The sequence below is a fragment of the Anthonomus grandis genome, chromosome 10 (genome assembly GCF_022605725.1).
Source record: "Anthonomus grandis grandis chromosome 10, icAntGran1.3, whole genome shotgun sequence".
NCBI classification, from domain to species: Eukaryota; Metazoa; Arthropoda; class Insecta; order Coleoptera; family Curculionidae; genus Anthonomus; species Anthonomus grandis.
The window spans coordinates 440,401-453,966 of record NC_065555.1 but is presented as its reverse complement, the minus strand read 5'-3'; the positions used below and the strand labels follow the sequence as shown (position 1 = coordinate 453,966).

The following is a 13,566-nucleotide window of genomic DNA, read 5'->3' as shown; positions in this document are numbered from 1 at the left end:
AAACAGCTGCAGGATGTGGTTGAACGGAATAAAGATCAAAAAACCATAAAAAAACAAAATCTTGTGGACATACAATGCAAAAACTCCACAACAAATGAAACTTGATTTCTGCTTATGCACTGACCTAGGGCGATGTTGCCATATTGATATAAAAATAATCAAAATACTGAAAATAAGTTTTATAGGGGAAAAAGGGTTGAGGCTGTCCAGATTTGTATATTTGTTTAAATTTTGGATAACTATTCTATTGAAAAATACTTACTTACGAGGGCGTTTTGTTAAATTTCAAGGTTAATCAACTTTTGCCACAATCATATTATACGGCGCATAGAGTAATGCATTATCGTAAAATAATTTCTAAATTTTCGTTTGTTTTTTATATATATATATATTTTTTTAACTGAATAAACTTGAGATCTTATCGCCTTTAAGTATTTCCGAGGTATTCTTTTATTTTTTCTATTTAGTATATAGAGAGATCGTAAATGGAAAAAAGTAACAAAAAAAGGGCAAATTCGTGTTTTCGCCAGCACATCTATAAACTTCACAATCAACACAAAATTACTAAACAAGAAATATCCCGATTATTGGTAAAAAAGCTGAAAACCGTTTTATAAATAATAACCCTTATTTCTTAAGTAAGTTCAATTTTTGCTTTAAATTCTAATCACAAAAAAACCGGAAATAGTAAGGTATTTTTGAAAATCATCATCAGTCTTATCAAAAAAGTTTTGACAGCTGTCAAATTTGACAACTTGCTGTCAACCTTATACACATAACCTAAAATAAACACAATGTACATAGAAATAAACCTTTATATAAGTCCGTACCTGTGACATTTATTAACCAATAAGCTAGCGATGGCCATAAGGTCCAATTTCCCTCCCACACGCCCGAGGGGACCAAGCGAGAATCGCCTTAATGGCATCTAACAATTCTAACACCTGGCAGGTAGACCGTAAAAATTATTAAAATTCAATTGTGGGGTTATGTCCCTTTGTTCCATTTTGTTGTTTTGGTCACGTTCCTTCGCCACTTTTTTTTCTTTCACACTTCAAAAGCGATTTACGTAAGGAGCGGGGCCTTATGGCGTCAAAATAGCGAGCACACCCGTTTTTCTTTGCCCAGGATAAGTGAATTTATACAGTAAGTGCTTTCTTTTGCTTGAAAATACACCATAAAGAGCCATTATCCTAATTAATATGACCTTTTTCATTACACTTAAAGATGATGCTTTAGACTTTTATGATTCATTTAAACAGTGAATTTTCCTGCTTTTGTAGCTTAAAAACCATGACTGCCTCAAGCCCCACAGAGGGAATCCCACCACCCCCTTTGGCCCCGCAAAACGGTTTGCCAACTGGGATTCCCCACTCGCCCCACATAAAACCAAACTTCGAGACCCCCATTAAAGATCCGAGCAGGATTATGACCAAGAAAATCCTTCATGTCGCGGGGTTTTTCGTTGCTTTTGCCACCGTTATGTCCATATTAATCCTATATATTGACAATACCAGTGAGTGTTTACTTGTCCGAGGTGTATTCTTAAAAAGAGAAAGTTGTATTCGTTTTTTAGGTATGAAGCATAGACAGTTTACGTTAAGTCTGAATAAGGATATGGAACTTAACGGGATCTCTCAGGATGATCAGCAGCTTATCATGTATTTGAGGGAGGTGGCCTTGTTTCCTGCTATAGAGCCCCATCATAAGCCTTTGGAGTCACAGGAGGCCGTACCGGAGGACACCGACTATGTTTTGAAGTTGCTTAATAACAAGGTGAGGTTACTTTTAATAATTTTTTTTTCATCCAGGCTGTTGAACTTGCATTTTATGTAACAGTAATTGAGTTTCCTGAGAATGTGAAAAATGAGTTCAACTGCCTGGAAAAAAAGTTTTATTTGCTTTGAGTGTAAAAATGATTGAGAAAAAATTCTTTCAAGCAGTTTAAGTCATATTCGCACAAATAAAAGTGAAATTTTATATGAAAAACTGGTGCTTGAGGATTAAAAACTGCTTCAATTGCCTGTGAAAATTATCCTCTTTTTCCAGAAAAATGGAATTTTTATCGAAGCGGGAGCGTATAACGACGGCAGAACCTCGAAAACCGACATCCTGGAGCGTCAGTTCGGTTGGAAAGGTTTACTGATCCAGCCGGACCCGAGACATTACTTTAACTTGAGGCGACATAACAGGGCGAGGAGCCAATGCATCTTGGCCTGCCTCAGCCCCATGCCGTACCCCCGAGAAGTGACTCTCCATACAGAAAACGAGATAAAAGTGAACGCCATCTCCAATACGGCCAATCCCGATTGGTTAGTTATCAGAGTGAAATGTTTCCCACTTTATTCACTTTTACTGGCCATAAACACGAGTAATATTGACTATTTGGCATTGGAAACTGACGGGACCGAGTTGCAAGTGTTGGAAACGTTGCCTTTTGAAAGGGTTAATATCGGGGTGATTGGGGTGACTTTGAGGGAGAACGAGGGGGATATTGGGACTATTAAGAAGTTTCTGGCCAGCAAGAAATATCGGTTTATGGACAGGTTTAATGGCACATACATTTTTATGTTAAATAAGGTGAAGATTTAGGGCTTTGAAGACTGAATGGCGCCAAAGTTAAAATTTGAACCGTTTCTGGGTGCTTTATTGGGACATTTTTGGCTGTAAATTAGGTTACACTTTAATGCTAAAAGTGGTTTATTAGCGTTGCACAAACCCGCATAAACGATTATGCAGATCTCAGATTTGCTCTCTTTGACTGATTTATTTTCTCGAATATTTTGTATAGTACTAACCCTACCCCCTCCTCACTTCTGACCAAATATTTTCTCTTAAGAGTGCCTTACTAACATAGTTTTATGATTATTATTAGTTGTTCCGTATTTTGTCGATTCATTCCTCGTACAGTAGTAGTAGTAGTTTTAGGCCATTATATTTATTAATTATATAGTTTTGATTAATTAATACTTTTGTACTTATGTTTAGTAGTAGTAACTTTGGTAGTTTTAAGCTATTTACTTAAAAAATAAACGAAAATAGTCTACTAGTTTTGTTTCTTTTTAACATGTTGAGCCCCGCGTGCCCACCGGTGGGCATTTGGATTTTACTTCCAGGAACCAAATTTTCTCAATATTCCTCTTAGACCTATCAAAATTAAACATCATAAGCCATGGACCACTAAAGGCTTACGTGTTTCTGCAAAAAACATGCGCTCATCACACCTGAAAAAATTTACAGACAGCGTATTTTTTCATAATTCTGTCGAGCTTTATAGAAAAATATACCATAAGACTATAAAAGCTGCAAAAGATATTTATTATAATAAAAGGATGATCGAACCAAGTAATGTTGCCAAAGAAACATGGTCTATTGTAAATGATTTAAGAAATAAGACTTCTTCATCTAGCACTATCCCTACTTCACCTGAGGACCTTAATCACTACTTTGTTAATGTAGCTAAAAATCTAATGGCTACCATAACACCTTCTCACGATCCTCGTTCATATCTCCCAAATGAAAATTTACACAGCTTCTCTTTTACCCCCATTGTATCAACAGAGCTTCAAACTACAATAAATGAAATAAAAAACAAATCATCATCTGGTACAGATGGGCTCACTCTCAAAATGTTTTCCAATCTGCCAAATTGCACCTTAATCCATCTAACAAACTTAATTAACAAGTCATTCCAAAATGGAGTCTTTCCTAGCTGTCTTAAAATTGCAATAATTATTCCTTTGCATAAGGGAGGAGATAACCAACAAGCTTCAAACTATCGCCCAATCGCACTCCTTCCCACTTTATCAAAGATCATTGAACGATTGGTTAAAAAAAGGCTCTTATCGTTTCTGTTTAAATATAAAATTCTTACTCCTCACCAATTTGGATTCTTGAGTAACAAGTGCACAAATGATGCTATGTTTTCTCTCTTTAATAGTGTTTACACCAGTATAAATAATAATCATTAACAGCAACAATTTTTTGTGATTTCTCCAAGGCTTTTGATTGTGTAAACCATAACATCTTAATTGACAAATTGAATCACTATGGGTTCAGAGGAACGCCCCTTGAGTGGTTTAAATCGTATCTCAGTTACAGAAATCAGCTTGTAAAGGTTGATACAACGAAGTCTTCTTGCAAACCAATAGAATGTGGGGTACCTCAAGGTTCAGTCCTGGGCCCTGTTTTGTTTCTGATTTTTATAAATGACATGGCCAATCTTAACATCAGTGGCAAAATCTGTCTTTTTGCTGACGATACTAGCTTTACATGGAGCAATCCGGATGCTAGGGCACTACATGCTACTATTTCTAATGACTTAATTACCATTAAATCGTGGTGCGATTCTAATCTTCTGTGCCTAAATGTCTCAAAAACTAAAGTCTTATCATATAAAACTACTTTTCAACCCTTTGTACTTAACAACACCAGTTTGGACGTTGTAAAATCTGTGAAGTTCTTGGGACTTAATGTTGACTACTCCCTAAAATGAGACTTGCATATTGATGCCTTATATAAAAAATTGAGTTCAGCATGTTTTGCCTTAAGATCAGTTTCCAGGGAATTAAGTTTTCAAACATCAAGAACAGTTTATTATGCCCTTTTTGAGTCACATCTACGTTACGCCCTTCCATTCTGGGGCACATGCGGTGTGACTCAATTTGAGCGCATCTTTAAACTCCTAAAGAGAGCAGTTCGATATCTGCTTGGACTTAATAGCAGAGCTCACTGTCAAGAAATCTCTGGAAAATACAAGATACTTACTCTTCCTTCTTTATTCATATTGGAATCTATTTGCTTAGTACGCAAACATAAGTCAGAAATGCCAAGTAGGCCGTCTCACAATTATTGACTCCTTTATCTGCAAACCCCTCGGTCCGAGTTAGTAAAAAGCTCTATTCTATATAGAGCCAAAAAGATGCATAATCATTTGCCTTTGGAAATTAAATCAATTACTTCTTTTCCTCGATTTCATAATGCTTTGAAGGCATACTTTCTGGAAAAAACCTTGTACGCAGTGGAGGATTTTTTTCTAGGATAACTTTTTGGGTATCACACACATACTGGCTCTTTTTATGTCTTAAAATAGAAAATATATTAGTTTTTTTTTTCTTTAATAAATGAATTGCACTTTTATTTTGTATTTAATTAATTTACTGTTATTGACCATTGTGTTTATTTTTATTGACATTTTATACATTATGATGTATATTGACCAGGTACATTGTTTTTGTACAGTTTTGCATGTATTTATTTTGTTTGTATATTTATTTTTATTTTTATTTTTATTTTGTGTGTTTTGTTTTGTTTTTATATGTTTTTTTTATTAGCTTTGTCTACAAAATTTTGTAATTTTTTGACAATAAAGCATATGATTGATTAATTTCATTCTGGATATTTTTAAATTTTTTGTTAATAGTTACTTTTTTGCAGTTTATGTTGTTTGTGGATCAATACTCTGTCGACTTTTGGCTGTTTTTGTAATTTTTTTGCGGTGACCCACAAAGGGTGGGCACGTGGTCCCAGAATGCTATTTTACATGTTGGGGCCGAATGCCCACCCGTGGACGCTAGCTTTAATGTGTTTTTTTGTTTGAGAGTTAAGCAAATATGGCTAAGAAATATCTATCGGATCAGGAGTTGGCAAAGGAGCTGGAGAATCTGTCCGACGACGAGTCAAGAGATATAATCGAAGACGAAATTACCGGATTTTCAGATGATTCGCTCGTAGATTAAGATTTTATTCCTGTTGAAAGTGATCTATCATCCGATAATGATTCATCCGGTAATAATTCAGATAATTCTGCCATATTATTATCCGAAGACGAAGATCTAGACGATAACGTACCTCTGGCGACTTTAACTACTAAGCAAAAATGGGATCACGTTTAAGGAGACCGACTGTCTTTCAGTGAAAGCCCTCAGAATGTTGGTGTTGTTCCAGCTGTTTGTCCAGTGCAGACTTTGCAGGGAAAGAACCAACTGAATTCTTTAACTATTTTATCGACGATGAGATGATTAATCTATTTGTGACTGAAACCAATAGGTTTGCTTCACAGCGAATTGCTGCGGCAATAGCAGATCTAAACCGGAAGGCCAAGGTGCCGAAATGGGTGGATACCAATCCCGTGGAAATGCGAAAATTTTTTGTCATTATATTATGGATGGGCCTTCTTCCAATGCCTCAGTTTCGGGATTATTGGTCAACCAAATCGTTGTACCAAAATCGCATACCCACAATTATGAGTAGAAACAGATTTGAAGGTATTTTGGGCATGTTCCATGTAAGTGATAATGAGAAGGACAGACCCTCTGATGACCGACTTTACAAAATATCCGAATTTCTTGACATGCTGCAAAAGAAATTTAAGTTCTTCTACATGCCCGAAAAAGACATTTGTATCGACGAAAGTAACGTCCCGTTTCGAGGACGCATTTATTTCAGACAATATATATCCATTAAACGACACCGCTACGGTATAAAGCTTTTCAAGTTGTGTGTATCTGGAGGATACACCTGGGATTTCAAAGTATATACCGGCAGAGAAAAATCAAGTGAATTTGCTGTTTCTGAAAAGGTAGTCATGGAATTGTTGGAAGGTCTTTTGGACAGTGGCCGCACACTTTACACTGACAACTGGTACACGAGCGTATCATTAGCCAAAAGACTGATTGACCGAAAAACGCATTTAGTTGGTACAATTAGAGCAAACCGCAAAGGTAATCCTCAGGAAGTAATAAAGGAAAAGTTGAATCGAGGTGGAATTGTAGCTCGGCAAGGTAATGACAAAACTGTAGTCCTGAAGTGGAAGGATAAGAGAGACGTCATCATGCTAAGCACCAAACACGATGATTCTACCGTTACTTTAGCAAAGAAAGGAAAGGAAGTTATTAAACCGAAAATAATTGTTGACTATAACCAGGGCAAGGCCTTTATCGACTTGTCGGATCAAATGTCAGCATACGCGCCTTTTCTAAGGCGAATAACTTCAAAATGATACAAACGCCTAGTGTTTCATCTCATTACTGCTACAACAATAGTAAACGCGTTACATCTTTACAATAAAATAAACAAGAAAAAAATCAGCATCACCACTTTCAAAGAAGAGGTCTCATTGAAAACGACGAAAAACTTAATACTGTTTCTCGTCCTTCCACGTCAAGAACACAACGCTGCACGTTGAAGGAAGTGGAAGGCCAAAAACGAGTTACTCGAAAGAGATGCACTAAATGCTACAGCACCATGTCAATGGCTCACAATGCTGCGTATGCCCCTTTGTATTACTTGCTTCCAAAAACATTTGGCTCAAAACTTTAGCACAGCATAAAGAAACTTTATGCTGTGACTTTAGTGTCAGCAGTTTCTTTGTGGCAGTGTGTATTTCGTCAAACGTTAGGTCGTTTTAGGAAGTTTTATTATATTTAGGTTAGTCATTTTTATGGTATTTTAAGTTTTGGTTACATAAGAAAACGACTGTTTTTTTATGACAATTTATTTTTAAGTTTTAAGAGTATTTTTTCTGTTTTAAGGTAATATAACATGGTATATTAACTCAAATGTTGTTTTTTTCTACTCTTATAAACTATAAATACTTAAACTATCCAAACTGCCCAACCCAATATATTTTTTGGCTCATCCTGGGACCAGACCGTCGTTTGGTATAGGCAGAATCAAGGTAATCCATGCTCACGGGTGAGCACGCGGTCCCTGAATAAGCGATGCGATGTGCCCACCGGTGGGCATGTGGTCTAGGGATGGCTACCCAATACAGGAACTGATCCCGCGGAACTGATCTTTACAGTTGAAACCATGGAGCAACCGATCCACTAGAAAACATATGAGTCCAAGTTCGAGTCTGGACTGGTTTGAGAATTATTATTAATACGGTCTAGCGAAAGAAACTGATCGATGGAACGTGGCGTCCGTGGTGTTTAGGTTATTATTGTATTCCGAGTCCGGGTGGTGCATGTTATATGCGTGAGAGAACTATCAAAATGATAGACGGATGGACTGGAATCGGTTTTTTTTCTGTTTTAATAGTCCGTTTTTTTTTGCCTTATTTTAGATCTTAAATGTGACCAGACCCGTTCCTGGGGTGTCGATAAGCGCCTGCCTGCATAATATATTTTGGCGCCCCTTATATTTATTTTTAAAATAGTAATTAAAAATAATATGTATGCATATAGGTATTTAAAAATAACGTATTTTTATTAAAGTTAATTACATATGAGTAAACAGGTTATCAATTAATACTAATACAAAAAGTTATCAAATAGAAACAAATTCTAAGCAAAAATACCTATTAACTAATTTATAATATACATATAAAGCAAGGATATGAGAAACAAATACACATTACAATAAAATACGTCTGGCTTTTAAAGATGCAAACTCGTTTATCATTTCATTGTGATCAATGGCTTCACAAATCTGGTTTTCAATCGAGATAATTGCTAAATCCAATAATCGTTCTTGGGACATGGAAGTTCATCTCTAAATCCATGCACGATAATCTTATTACTTCTGAATTTAAATTTTGAAGATTGCATACAAACTCAACTAAATCATTAAGTTGAGAAATTCCCTTAAAACGTCTCTGTAAAGTTTGAATTGCGGTATCCAAAATTTAATAATAAAAATTTATTTTAAATTGTTGTTTTGGATCGAAAACAGTTTCATCAGTACTTTCATATGAAAACTGATTTTTAGTTTTTTTTTGTCGTACTAAGGGAAGCACTGGCTCTACATCAATCTTGTGGGCTTCTGCTACAGCTTCACTGATGAAAACATCAAAATCATTATCGGACTGTTTTTCAGTAAAATAACTAATAACATTTTGGACTCCTTTATAACATTTATCCAAATTTAAATTTGGATTTTGGAGCATCTTGCTTATCATATTAATTTTTAATAAGAAATCATGCCAAATTACAAGAGAACAAATAAATTTAAAAGTTTTGATTTTAGCTAATAATGACTGTGCCATTTGTTTCCTATTCATATCTCTTGAATTATCTTCTTTTAAATAATGTAAACTTACACAAATTTCATATAATTGATATCTTAAAGGGTGAATAGCAAAATATTTCTGCTTTCCCATCTTGTTTCACTTACTGATTTAAGGGTCAAATTTGATAAATTCTTTTTTAAAATGTTCCATCTGTAAGGCGAAGCCGCTATTTAGCCGCCGAAATTCGTAAATACGACGTTGTCAAATATAAATGCCTCCTATCCTTGCTTCTATTTCTATATCGAAATACAAACCCAGGATTTTCGAGGAAAAGCCGAACCGTTCCAATCGACCGTAGGACAAAATCTGAGTAGGACTAATTCCGCCTTCTTAAGAGGATTATTCACCCATAAATTTCTGTTTCCTGGATAACTTTTTTATTTTACAATATTTTTTATTGCGGTTTTCACTAATGAAATGTACATATTTTTGTCAAGAGACGATAGGTGCCAGTTTTTTTAATTTCTAAAATTGTTTTTTTTAATTTAAAAACCAAAAATAAAAATAAAAAAATCTTTCCATACGTCTCTAGATACATCGATTTTAGAAACATTATATTAAAAAACCATTTCAAAAAAATTAATAATAAACCTTTGAGAATGGAAATACAAAATTCAGACATTTTTCTTATAATTTCTTGAACCGCCGATAAGTTTAGTATCATATGGCAACAATGCACGGCCGAGCTAGCATGAATCAAACCAAGAAACGCGCGACGCTTTTTCGGCCCGATTTGCGCAAACGACGGTATCGGCTACTGGTCAATAGTAATTCAATACTATGTAAAATTTTTAATATTTTAGAATTTTTATATTGAGAGTTGTTGATCGGAAGTTCAGTTAGAAGTATTTTATTGCGAAGGTGTTGCAATTTTGTGCGTTGCGTGTTTTTCTTTGTACTACTGAGTTTTTTACGTTTATTTTAAAAAAATGGGAAAAAGAAGAGACGGAAAGTTAAAAATTTATTATGCTAAACGAAAAAGTAGAAAGCCAAAAAAGGATCAGTTTAGGCCTAGAATGGCTGCAAATATGTAAGTAACATTGCTTTTCCTATTTATTTATAAATGAAAATAATTATTTTAGGTTGCCAAAATGCAATGATATTTTAGAAAATAATAATAACGAATCATGTGAAAATTTCGCCAATTTGGTTCACGAAAAGCCAAGGTTTGTATAAATAAACTTGGATGCAATAACATATAATTTTTTTAATTTAAGGAATATAAAATTTACTTATTATTTTAGTATATCCTCAGGACAAAATGTCAACCTGCCAAAAACATATGAAACTCAGTTATCTGACGATGAAATTATAATTGAGAATGAGGCAAGGTTAGTAGTACAAGATTAACTTTGACAAAAGTAACTTAGAAAAACGTAAAATACATTTAATTTGCTTATGAAACAAGTACATTAGATCCTATGACACGGTTTGTGATTTTTTTTGTCAATATTTTAGGCCGCTCTATCCTAAGGAAAATGTCGTTATGGAAGGAAGACGGATTGTTGATATCCAGACCCTTTTTAAACAAATTCAATTATTATCAAATCACGCTCCTTTTGATTGCTCAATTGCAAATATGGAAGCTATGACAGAGAATAGAAAAGGACTTAATAGTACTTTTTTATTAAAATGTAAAATGTGTCATTTAGAAAAACCTTTTAACTTAGTTGACACAACTGATGACATAAATACGGCTGCTACTTTGGCAACAATTTCAACTGGCATTGGCTTTTCCGCTGCTGAAGAATTTATGTCAGTACTTAATATTCCATTTATGTCACCTAATACTTATCAACAGCGCCATGAGATCGTCGGGGACATAATTCGAAAATCGGCTTGGAAAGCAATGGAAGAAGCTGCTAAAGAGGAAAGTGATTTGGCAAAAGAATTGGGGGAAGTAGATAAAAATAACTGTCCTTATATAACTGTTGTTGCGGACGGGGCCTGGAGTAAAAGATCTTATAATGTAAATTATGATGCTGCTTCGGGAGTAGTAAGTCTAAATGGTTGTAAGTAGGATATTTCTTATTATTATCTTATTTATTTCAGGCTTGCATTATTGGGCAACGCACTGGCAAACTTTTATTTCTGGGAATTCGCAACAAGTATTGTAGTTTTTGTGCTCGAGCAACAGCAAAGAAAATAGATCCGATTCCTGAACATGTGTGCTACAAAAACTGGTCTAATACATCCACGGCTATGGAATCGGATATTATAGTTGAGGGTTTCCGAAAGAGTTTAGAAATGTACAATATTATTTTCAAAAGACTTGTTGGAGATGGTGATAGCAGTGTATACAAAAAATTGGTAAAGGCCCGACCATATGGAAGTTTGCTCGTTGATAAAGTGGAGTGTAAAAATCACCTGCTGAGGAATTTTTGTGCCAAAATTCGAGAAATCTGTAGTAAGTAATTATTAAACATTTTTTTAAAATGCTCTAGTAAATTAGGCTTCTACATGTTTTAGATAAAAAAAGAAGTAACAGTACCAATAGTCCTGTTTCACCGTTACTTCGAAAGACTATTTCAAATAATATTCGAAGGTTAAGGACTGCTATTACAATGGCTGTGATATATAGGAATAAAGAAAATAACAACTTTATTGATAAGTTACAAAATATTACAAAAGATCTGAGAAACATTCCGTCTCATGTGTTTGGGGAACATCGTGAATGTGCATCTCTTGGTTATTTTAAATGTGAAAAAAAAGATGACGAAGCAAATTTAATTCCAGAGATGAAAGGCTGTGGAATATTACAAGATTTAGAAGTATGCTTCAATCGACTTATTCATCACGCTGCAAGTTTATTACGAAATATGGATACCAACATTGCTGAACATTATAATTCCGTAGTATGTAAGTTTGTTGGAGGTAAACGGATAAATTTTTCTAAAAAAGGTTCCTACCAAATAAGATGTGAAGCTGCTGCATTACAATTTAATGTTGGGAACGGAGAATATTATGAACAGCTTCACAAATTGTTTTCTCAAAAAAATACATCTGGTATTTTAAAAAAATTTATTGAAAGGTTAAGAATGAAAAGGCTGTATTATAAAAATAAGAGACGAAATATTTTTAAAAAAAGAAATAAACCTGTTACATTACCTGATAAGGATTATGGGCTACAAGATGAAGAAGTAGTGCAGCCTGATATGGAGTCAGATATATTTGAGCAAAAGAAAATGGCATTCCTTAAGGACCTTGAAAAGACTGAAAAAGAAATTCATGAAATAGAAATAAATACAAGAGGACAAGGAGGTAATCCACTATGGAGCCAAGAGAGAAGCATAAGACTGACAGCGTCTAATTTTGGCAATATTTGTAAAATGCTTCCCAAAACAAATTGTCAAAATAAAGTTCGACAGTTGCTTTATTCAGACTTCCGTGGAAATGAACATACCAAATATGGCATTGAAAAGGAGCCTTTTGCAATAAAGCAATTTGAGGAAGAATTTGGAATGAAAGTCGAAAAGTGCGGCCTTTTTATCGACAACGAATATTGTGCATTAGCAGCTAGCCCTGATGGGTTAGTAGGTTTAAGAGGACTAGTTGAAATTAAATGTCCCTCTACTGCTTCTAATATAAGCCCAACAGAAGCTATTGGTGAGAGGTACCGCTATCGACTTAAAACCGAGGCGGTTGCTTTTGATAATATTCATTTTTTCCTGTTCTTGCAACTTGCAATAATCAATGTCCCCTTAAACTTATAAACATTGATATTGTTTTTCTTTTGAGTTCGATTATTAAGATAATAGTAGTATTCTACATAATATAAGTCTCCTGCTTTTACGAAAATTATAATAAAAAACGGACTTTGTTTATGACAGACGTGTCGATGCGAGAACAAATGTGCGCCCCTAACTTTTGCCACCTGCGTGAAGTGCATTCGCTGCATACCTGCCAGGAACGGGCCTGAATGTGACTAGAAACTTTGATCTTTCTTTTATTTCATTGTAATGTTGTTTTTAATTATAATTATATATGAAACACAAACTAAATATTTTAATGAATTAGTATTCATTCTAATAAAATTAATTTTAATAAAAAGGCAGGAAAAACGGAAAGGATTCTATGAATATCAAAAATAAAAGTGCGTAATTATCAGTGGCGAAGCGTACGAGTAGACAAGGTAGACACTGTCTACCCAAAATTATCCAATTATTTCTCATTAATTTATTACGTAATTATTTCATGTAATTGTTGAATTCAAATTAAAAAAAAAAATAACACAGAATGTAGTCGCTCTCCTTACTATTATTATTAGTATCTAAACGGCTATAATATCTATCTATCTATAATATCTAAGGCGCGCCCCGCCTGACGCACCAATTAAAATAAAAATGCAGGGCTGACACCCAATTAATGTATACGAGCCCCAGGAAGACACATTGATATTTGTCTTCCGAAATTTGGAGCATCTAATCGAACCATATACGCATCAAGCAGGTGACAGAGGTCCAGCCGCATCAATATTCAGCCTATTACGTATGCAAAATTTACTCGCGGGAAAGACATTTGAGCTTTTGTCTATCGAAGTCGACCAGCTATTT

The 13,566-nt window shown here is 34.6% G+C and overlaps 2 protein-coding genes across 2 annotated transcripts; both read left to right on the top strand.

Annotated features, from left to right (window-relative positions):
• Positions 1 to 795: 795 nt before the first annotated feature.
• Positions 796 to 3,049, top strand: LOC126741074 (protein Star). Its single transcript, XM_050447380.1, has 4 exons — positions 796 to 1,146; positions 1,284 to 1,516; positions 1,577 to 1,776; positions 2,050 to 3,049. Exons 2-4 carry the CDS (start codon positions 1,294 to 1,296, stop codon positions 2,590 to 2,592), a joined length of 966 nt encoding a protein of 321 aa, XP_050303337.1. The 5' UTR covers positions 796 to 1,146; positions 1,284 to 1,293; the 3' UTR covers positions 2,593 to 3,049.
• Positions 3,050 to 10,204: 7,155 nt separating this feature from the next.
• On the top strand, positions 10,205 to 12,912 carry LOC126741321 (uncharacterized). Its single transcript, XM_050447717.1, has 4 exons — positions 10,205 to 10,344; positions 10,472 to 11,009; positions 11,066 to 11,420; positions 11,483 to 12,912. Exons 2-4 carry the CDS (start codon positions 10,500 to 10,502, stop codon positions 12,724 to 12,726), a joined length of 2,109 nt encoding a protein of 702 aa, XP_050303674.1. The 5' UTR covers positions 10,205 to 10,344; positions 10,472 to 10,499; the 3' UTR covers positions 12,727 to 12,912.
• Positions 12,913 to 13,566: the final 654 nt, after the last annotated feature.

Bases quoted from the DNA above. Each gene is read 5' to 3' on its own strand.
- LOC126741321 (XM_050447717.1), top strand. From the start codon at position 10,500: ATGGAAGGAAGACGGATTGTTGATATCCAGACCCTTTTTAAACAAATT. The intron at 11,010-11,065 runs GTAAGTCTAAAT...TATTTATTTCAG, and splicing joins ATGATGCTGCTTCGGGAGTA to GCTTGCATTATTGGGCAACG. The intron at 11,421-11,482 runs GTAAGTAATTAT...TACATGTTTTAG, and splicing joins CAAAATTCGAGAAATCTGTA to ATAAAAAAAGAAGTAACAGT.
- LOC126741074 (XM_050447380.1), top strand. From the start codon at position 1,294: ATGACTGCCTCAAGCCCCACAGAGGGAATCCCACCACCCCCTTTGGCC. The intron at 1,517-1,576 runs GTGAGTGTTTAC...TTCGTTTTTTAG, and splicing joins CCTATATATTGACAATACCA to GTATGAAGCATAGACAGTTT. The intron at 1,777-2,049 runs GTGAGGTTACTT...CTCTTTTTCCAG, and splicing joins TGAAGTTGCTTAATAACAAG to AAAAATGGAATTTTTATCGA.